At 41.9% G+C, this 9,582-nt stretch overlaps 1 protein-coding gene across 1 annotated transcript; it reads right to left on the bottom strand.

The window, feature by feature from the left end:
• Window positions 1–122: 122 nt before the first annotated feature.
• Window positions 123–9,405, bottom strand: LOC141017571 (methylmalonate-semialdehyde/malonate-semialdehyde dehydrogenase [acylating], mitochondrial-like). Its single transcript, XM_073492268.1, has 12 exons — window positions 9,268–9,405; window positions 8,896–8,937; window positions 7,068–7,142; window positions 6,480–6,641; window positions 6,239–6,317; window positions 4,986–5,288; window positions 4,580–4,701; window positions 4,057–4,246; window positions 3,472–3,653; window positions 2,099–2,278; window positions 1,233–1,331; window positions 123–1,135 (listed from the first exon to the last, which is right to left on the bottom strand). The coding sequence occupies exons 1-12, from the start codon at window positions 9,304–9,306 to the stop codon at window positions 1,031–1,033; spliced, it is 1,578 nt and encodes a 525-aa protein (XP_073348369.1). The 5' UTR covers window positions 9,307–9,405; the 3' UTR covers window positions 123–1,030.
• Window positions 9,406–9,582: the final 177 nt, after the last annotated feature.

Genomic DNA, 9,582 nt, shown 5'->3' on the forward strand with positions numbered 1-9,582 from the left:
TGTGTTGTGTCAGTGTGGGTAAAAACCAGTCAGTGGTTGATTTTCTGCCATCAGCTGCATTATTTCTGATGTTTAAGACACAAAAAAAAAACATTTTCAACACAACCAAGAATTCACCAGAGTCAAATTAGTGTCTTTATTCAAACAGACTCAAAAGTTATTTCTTTTTTTTTTTTTTCAGCTTACAACTTCAGCCACATGACTTGATAGACAACTCAAGGGGACACAGCTCATACTGTAACCGCACCACGACTACTAACGGCTTCATCACAGGATTTTCGTCAAGAATAATCAGATGTCCAGTCAATGTTGCGAACACTGCAATTTAACTTCTCATCTCTAAAAAACGATACAGTACAAAACCGTGGACCTCTATGAGACATACAGAAGACATGTTAATCCCGACACTGGATAGTTTACAGTAGGATATACATTTACGGGACAAAAAAAAACTCAGAAACCATTATTTCAGTTTAAGTGGAGTAACAGAGAATGGGCGTGTCCTTCATCTATTGCAGCCTTTGTTCTATTTTTATCTACATTTCAAGTATCTACATAATGCTCTCATGAACAAAAGAAAACCACAGAGGATACTGGTGGAAGACTGTCACTGCTTTGAAGGCAGAATCCCTGATCCTTTTTGACATCTACTGTAGATTTAAAAGAAATGTGACACAGCAGAGATTGAAAAAAATGTAACATGATTAACCAACTCATCGCCACTCGATCCGAACAGGAAATGAAGAGGAGAAAACGGGTACAAAACAACAAATCCACAGCACCATTCATTGCATCAGTCCAGTTCATCTCCCCACGTTTGTTTGTTTTTTCTTTTGCATTTGTGTGCACTTGTGCAACGACACTGTCTACGAGTTCAAACAATCACCAACCAGTGATCCCCCGGTGTGAATATTTCTCAACAATTAAAAAAAGGACACGTAACCTCTCTTTTTCCCCAAATCCTGTCCTTGGGCTTGGTCTTAAGGCATATAAGGAGTCATTTACAGTAATGCTGGATGTGCTTTTCAACTTAGCGTCCCATGGTTGGCATTGTAACAGCTGGGCTCGTCACAGTGGCATCCTCAGCTTTCCACTGCGATGTCACAGTCTTGATCTGAGTGTAGAACTGGATGCCCTGGTGGAGAAGAGACAACTGCTGTGTCAGCTATCTGGGAGATGATGCAGAGTGTTTTTTATAATCCAACACATGACGAGCTGCTTTTGTAGTTTACCTGCTTGCCGTAGAAGTTGGTGTCTCCTCTGAATGAGCCTCTGGAGCCAGTGAAGGAGAACATGGGGAGGGGGACGGGGATGGGCACGTTCACGCCAATCTGTACAAATGTATACACACATTAATATGAAATCCCACAACTGCTGCAGGGGTACAAATACACTGCAAAACCTGCCCAAAACTGTGGAGGGGGGGGGACTGGATAGTTGACAGTATGTTTAAAAGTCAAGTGTGACAGATCAATATAACGTATTTTCAGCTTTACACATATACTTCACGGTCCTCTGGATTCCCTTTAAGAGTAAATGTGAGCGAGGCATACACAAATAATTCCTTTAGGATGAAGGTGGTGAAAAATGATTTCCTCTCCCTCTCTGCATGAGAAATGCTGTTATACATTTAAAATAGTACATGGACTCCACTGGACCAAAACTATTATCACATGGACTCTGAAAAAGACTTGCAACAGTCTTTCCTAAAATATTAAAAACTGTTTTTGCTTTAATTATTCCTCCTGTTCAGACTAGCCCTTACTGACGCGTCTCCATGTACATCTGGCATATGCACACTGCGTATTGATTAAAAATGGACTTAGAAAATCTTGGATGCACCTAAAGGCACTATTCCTCCGTGCCATCAAGTCACTCCAATAAATATTCAGACATTTCACACGAATGACGTCCGTTTCCTCTTTTTCAAATCACTACACCTCCCATATAAAACTGTTTACTCATCAAAGTCTCGTCCAGGTGACTCACCGAGGACCAAAATAACCGACCGGAAACTAACACTAAGGGTGAGCCATTTGTATCCCAGAATATATCTCCAGCATCCTTTTAATTCAGCCTTTAGAAAAGCGTCCCTCACCTGGCCGACATCCACTTCGTGTGTATATTTCCGTGCCGTGGCTCCATTGGTGGTGAAGATGGCGGTGCCGTTGCCGTACTGGTTATTGTTGATTAAAGAAATGGCTTCGTCGAGGCTTTCAGCCTCCAGGACGACAAGCACAGGCCCGAAGATCTCCTCTTTATAACATGTCATGTTTGGCTGGAAAGACAGCAGAAGCGTCACATCAGAGATTTGTCCAGAATTTAACATCATCTGCAGCTTGTGCTTTAAATGCATTTAGCAACACTCACATCTACTTTCTATTTTAATATGTACCATGTCTGACACCCAACACTCATAACAGGAAGCGGGGATGGGTGGTGCAAATTGTCCCTGACAAAGCAAGACATTATTAGATGATGATTTAATATGGCTGTACTGTGACGGCCAACTTGTCTGGGCAGGAAAATCTGCCTCAAGTCCAAAAATTTATAGAGTGTTCCCAATTTTAGGCTTCAGAGTAAAAGCATTTTATCAGCTTTCTTAACCTGGAAAATTACTTCCATCTCCTCAGGATAAACTGTAGGTGAGCTGTAGAGCTTTTTTAACCTGTGCGAAGCAATATTAAGTCTAACAGCTGTGGGAACAAAAGATGCTGAAATGTAATTTAAAATGACAACAAGAATAGTGCAAACAGACTGAACTGACATTTACAGGCATTCATGCAAGTTACCCTGAGCAAAGGATGCGTTTTGTTCTTCTTGTTATTGGCCGATTCCAATTTCCAATTTTTAAAACTCACACCTGCCGATTCTGATTTTGGTCAATTACGATTTTCTTTTCATGGACTACAAGCAACAGTATACAAAGATTTAAAAAAAAACAACTCTTCAAATAAAGTGCTCTGTAACTAGACGGATCTTTTTTGTACAAACAAATAATTAATTGCAGTATATCTCACTTGATCTAAAATGTTATGGTATCTTATGTTATAGCAAAACGCTATTCTATTGAGTGGCCTGTTAGTGACATGGGCATGCAAAAGCATGGGAATGGGAATTTAAGTTCCCCCTGATAAGCGCAGTGAAACGCAGACACACACAGCCCGCAGAGGAAAAGAGAAAGGCGCTAGAAAGCGTGACTGTAAATAAAAGGCATAACGCAGTAAAAGACTCTCACACTGAGTTGAAATGGAAGGAGTGCACATAAATTACGTAAATAACATAAAATATTTAGTTTTCTCTCTTTCAGTTCGGGCTGGCGGTCCTGTTGGTGGGGAGCAGACTGCATGCGTATAAATGTGACCAGCACAAAATCTGATATATCTGACACTGATTGGCCGGTCGCTGGTCAATCCGTGCATCTCTACTTTTTGGTGATTGATAAATAAATACGGCCAAGCCAATTCCTACCGTAACATTGGACAGGATGGTTGGTCCTACAAAGTTTCCGTTTTCATAGCCTTTGACGTTGACTTTTCTTCCGTCCAGCAGCAGTTTGGCACCTTCGTCCACCCCACTCTGGATCAAAGACTCCACTCTGGCTTTGGCATCGGGAGAGATCAGGGGCCCCACATCTGCCCCAGGCTGGTCGCCTTAAGGATACATAACAATCCCCCTTATAAATGGACAGTATCACGCTGCAAGATTTCATATCAAAATGCACAAGTACAAATACTATTTTAAATGATTAGCAAATTTGTGTTGACACTACAGTTGCAGCGGTACACCGTGTGATGAAAACTGAGATGTCTTACTATTCACATTTGCTTATCTACAGTATTGAACTCTAGTGTAATAGTGTTTCATGTCTGTCAGCAAATATCATTTTGTGAAATTATAATAAAGAAAACTTGCCCGTTTTGATTCCTGTCATTGTAACTGATAACCGTGTAACGCTGTATATGTCATACCATGAATCTGTGATATTTTTTTAACAGCATCATGAAAATCTCACACCACTGCAACCCCAGTTGACAGTGTTACTAGTGAAGTTACCTGCATTAACACGCAGTGATTTAGAGCGCTCCACCAGCTCTGGGAGCCATTCACGAGAATCCCCTACGAAAATAGCAGTGGAGAGAGCCATACAGCGCTGGCCAGCTGCTCCGAAGGCTGCGCCCACCAGCTGATTGATGGTATTCTCTTTGTTGGCATCGGGCATTACCACACCGTGGTTCTTGGCCCCCTGAAATTAGAAATGTGGGACACGGCTCTGTAGGGTTTCTCTCCAGTTACACAGTAGGACATCAAACAGATGCAGCACACTGCCAATCACATATGTTACAAATCTCAGCGATCGACAGCTAAGCCCAGAGCTGTTGTCTTGGTAACAGTAATAGTGGGTATTTTGCACCATATGTTTTTACCCATAACAATAGGAATATTTAATAAGTGGGTTATAATGGAAAAACAACAACTTCAGTCTAGTGAGACTGATGAATCCCTGATGTAAAAGCACTATATGTTTATTCTAAGGTTGTTAATATGAATAAAAAGGAGTACTGGAAGTTCTGTGTACCATGTTGGACTGCACTCTCTTGCCGTTCTTGGATCCCCGCTCGTAGATGTACTCTCCAGCTGAGTTGGAACCCACAAAGCTGATGGCTTTGATGGCCGGATGGTCACAGATGAAGTTCACAGCTACACAAAGATACAAACGGATACTGTAAATCCTCTCTGTTTCATCTGCGCTGCACCCTCGAGGCACAATATAAGAGTGCAGAGATTCAAATCCCCTCGCCTCCGCCACCTGAATTACTTACACATATAGGACGCACATAATATGGAAATTTCCTATCTACATATTTGCCAGGGGGTATGTGATTAGTCTTTGAATCATCCTCGGACCTTTCCCCAGTGCTCATTACACACACCGATCATGTGCGTCTGAATGAGCAGGGACACACACATACACACACACTCACCTGCGTGCTGGCCATGGATAATGTTGACTGTACCATCTGGTGCCCCGGCATCCTGGAGCAGTTTGGCCAGGAGCATAGTGCATCCTGGGACCCGTTCAGAAGGCTTCATCAGGTAGGTGTTGCCGCACACCATACCGATGGGGAACATCCACAGAGGAATCATGGCAGGGAAGTTGAAAGGGGCAATGCCGGCGCACACACCAATGGGCAGCCGGTAGGTGTAAGTGTCCATATCCTTGGTGATGGAGGGTAAGGTCTCTCCCAGCATGAGGGAGGTAATGCTGCAGGCATGCTCGACTACCTCTGGAGGATGAAGAGGAAGAGAGGTTGAAGTAAATAAATAAAAAAAGGAAGAGATAAACAAATAGATGCATCTCTAGAAATGAGAGTTATTGAAGATGATGTGCTTAAATCCAAAATGGATGATGCATTGTAATGTAGACATTAATCACCGTCTTACTAAATAAAAACAGTTAATTGATTTTGTTTCCCGATGAGCAAACTGTAACTTGTGAAAACTTCAAGCACCATTGGCTCGAGCACTGTGGGAAATCTAATGCTGGCAGCACACCTGCAGATGTAGCCTGTCTCTCAGCTGATAAGTTCAAAGTCAGCATGCCAGAATAACTCTCGAAAACTGGCAGCTGTACCAAGCACACAAAAAAAGACACTTTGGCAGCTCTGTCTTGTAATAACCAAAATATATCTTCCTTTATTTGCAAGTGTGCATGGCTTTTTTAATTTCTCAACATGGCTCTTGTTAGTGCAAGTGCACCGCAACGAGGGGAACTGCATAATTATCTTTATATAGCATGCAACTAAAAGCAGCGCCTGCAAAGTGTTTACATAAAAAACAACTAGGTAGACACACTCCAACATCAGGACTTAACGATGTGATGCTGCAGGGATGCTGTTTCCAGAAGCTTTGTTTTGTTATAATTGGGCACTTTGAAAGCCTCTTTATGCCAATATGGCCAAAACAAGAACTGTTGCTCCATTATTAATTTAAAAGTGAAAGTCACTTTAGCGAGCAGTGTCTGGTTACACGCAAATAACAAATAACTGCCACTTCGTTCGCGCAGGCAATGACATAAAGGATTGCTGCAGGTAAAGACTTTTCATCAGGAGATACAGATACGATAGACAATAGGTTGAGCAGCGGAATTTGATCCATGCTATATATTCACCAGCACTCCAATTTAATCAGGATATCGAATACCAAATGCACACAGGGAGGTCTAAGCTTTACTCACGGAGTCCTCTGAATACATCTCCCTCGGCGTCAGCGAGAGTTTTGCCCTGCTCCAAGGTGATAATTTTAGCTAGCTCTTTCTGAAACAAACAACAGAGGAAAAAACAGCTCACGATTAATAAAAGACATCAACGAGGTAAAAAGCAAAAAGATAGACACGTACAAACCACTTCCATGGTCTCTAAATTGTTATCTTAAAATAAAAACACAACAACAGGCAAAGCAGGCACAAATTTCCCTACAATGTTATCCTTGATGAGCTGCTGGTAGCGCAGGAAGATTTGCTGCCTGCTGAGGATTGAAGTCTCCGACCAGGAGTGGAAGGCTCTGGAGCAGGAGTCCACAGCTGCCAGCATCTCCTCCTGGGTAGCTTTGGGAACACGTCCCACCACCTCATTAGTGGCCTGCGGAGCAGAAGACAGTTCATACCAGACAAGTTGATTGAGAGCAGGGGAAGTCATTACTTGGTATTACTGCATGCACATTAATTCATTAATATTGATAACAATGTTTTATATCGTTTATATTTAATGTATTTTGCATGCTATAATCATCCAACACACCTTTCTAGAGGCTTATACCTGCTACTCTACAGCGGAGCTGGACTTTTAGAAGATATAAAACAGGTCTGGTTGTGTACACAGGGCTCTGATTTCTCTTACTAATAAAACATCAGAAACTGGCAAAACAAGACTTATTTTCCCCTCAACAACGTTCATAAGGTACCATCACAGAGTGGCACTGGTTATTTGGGGCAAGCATATATATATAGAGGTCTTGTTACTGCAGCCACGTTGGAGTTTGGATATAGTTCAACTATGAATACTCACAGGGTTGTGAATGTCAAGCCATTCAGACGTGTTGGACTCCACGAACTTGCCATCGATGAACAGCTTGGTGGTGGGCTAGAGGATCAAAGAAGCATATGATTAAATCCCTTCCTGCCTCATTACATCATTGCTAAGTTCATTAAGGACATCCATCAGTCACCACAACATACGCAGTGGCTTTCTGAAGGATTCATTTTAAGTCTCTTTAGTTTCTATACTTTGAGATGTGGATATTGGTTTTAAAATTCAAGTTGGTCTGATCAGACTTTTCTAAACCGAGTCCTGAGGGTTCAGAGAGTCTCCCAATCCCATAATACATACTAATTCTCAGATGGTTTTGAGTATGTAGTGTGTATGTATAACACTGTACTTGATATATGTATTTAGGCCTAGTTTTCTGTCACTTTTAAACACATATGTGGTTGCCTTCAAGGTAATGACGCACCTGGCTTCTTCCCAGCCCGACATACCTGTGTTACCAGTAAGTCACGTTTAAAGCACTGTGCAAATTGTTTTAAGAGTGTGTTCATACAGCATGGACCTTTTAAAAAAAAATGTAAATCTGCACATTCATGTGATCCCTTCTGCTAACATTTTGGCTATAAAATACTAAGCTCTGTAACAAATATTTCTATATCTCTAGTATTATCGCAGCTGAAGATACAGCACATGTTCCACAACAGCTCAAGATACATAAGCACTGGAATAGTACTAAAATGAAGTCAGTATGCATGCTATCAAAACACTTTTTGAATGTGCTGTTGATGTACATTTTTGTCCCACAATGCAATGAACAAAGTAAATGTTAAAGCTTATAGAAGGCAGTCATTATTTGGAAAAACAGCTCACTCCCTGCGATGTTTTTTGGCAGCGCCTTGATAAAACATCCAATGGTATAAGTACTACACATTTTATGCAAAACAGTTGGATGCTTTCTTTGATACCAACTGCAAAAACAGTGATGTTTTGAGACATCTCTATGCAGAGCTTCTTGCCGCGAGTACTGGAAACCTCTTGTGCTTTAAAAATGGCACTTATTGGATTCATGCCTCAACACAAATCCCAACTTGTAGGTCTAAGTAGCATTTATTTGGCTTAATGTCAGAACTCTGACATTATAGAAACAGTGAACCCTTACACAGGGAGGTTTTGCTTACTAAATAATTTCGAGTCATAAATGTACCCACAACCATCCAAATCTGGAAATATCTTATGAATAGCCCATCTAGTAAATCCACCGGAACAGTACAAACAAGATATTATAGTAAGGAATACGTCATGACGGCCACGCGGTTAACTCAAACAATGAAAAGTTTGTTTTATTGAAATGTAAAGTCTCCACTTGGTCACACTGCTTCAACAACAAAATGCTAGGGATCCTTACCATAAATGTTTATTTCAAGTAATGTATATAACCCAAAAAAAAAAAACCGCTGTGTGTGTCCAGTATCATTTGGGCTGTCATCTTAAAGATCTGTCATTTTATCTTGTTTCTGTTTTCACTCTAATCTCATGAGTCTATTTATCTGTACTTACTGCTGTCCTTGTGCTGCTGTAACAACCTATTAAGGCTTATCTAACTTATAATCTGAGAAAACAGGATCAGCTCCATTTTGAGTTTCATGGCACAGGAACAAATGCATGTGGATTATATGACGTCAATAAAACAAACTTGTGTTGCTTTGACATCGTGAGGTCGTGAATGATGAAGGTTAACTGCGTGATGCAACATAAATGTGGCACATGGAGACCAGACTGGAGAGCCTGTGGTGAACACGTAACATTCATTCATTCATTGCTGGGTTATGAAATCCTGCGAGGCTCTTACCACCGAGGAGGCGGAGTAGCAACGACCCAGCTGGAGGGGGACCTGCAAGAAATAAAACACCACCAGAGCATTGGGTTACTCAACTTCAGTTCATATTAAACCCATTGTTTAATACAAAAACAGCCATGTCTGACGCACACATGATGCAAATGAAACCTTGCCCTCACCTAGCCAACTTTAAATTGCACATGAATATTAAACACCTGCAAACCAAGAGAAGTGGGTTGGGTGCAACGTGCCTGTTGGACAACGACTTTGCTTGCTAGCTAGCTAGCTTAGCTAGCAGCTTCTAGGTTGTTAAGCTAGTTTGAGTTGCAAACGCGTCAAACAAAACCAACTGTTCTGCAAAACACGAGCACGAACGCGTGTTACCTTTTTATTCAAAAGGGAGCGGAGGAGAATCGCTGCCATTGTGGAGTGTCGGGTTTCTCTGTTTTTGCTCCAAAGCCCTTCAACCGACCCACAAGACACACGGGAGCGCTGCGAAGAACTTCAGCTAGCTAGAAACGCGGAGGGATACACGGCCGCGATCTACGACACATCAACGGCTCACGGCACCTGCGCGCATTGATTTGTCGATCTGCGAAAGCCTCGCGCGGCGGCGGCATTCGCTGTTTCCGCTCGATGTGGGCGGGACATACTCGATTTAACCGCCAATCACTGCGCGTAGTTCACCAACCGCCCCAA

This window comes from Pagrus major, chromosome 22, assembly GCF_040436345.1.
Source record: "Pagrus major chromosome 22, Pma_NU_1.0".
In the NCBI taxonomy this organism is placed as follows: domain Eukaryota; kingdom Metazoa; phylum Chordata; class Actinopteri; order Spariformes; family Sparidae; genus Pagrus; species Pagrus major.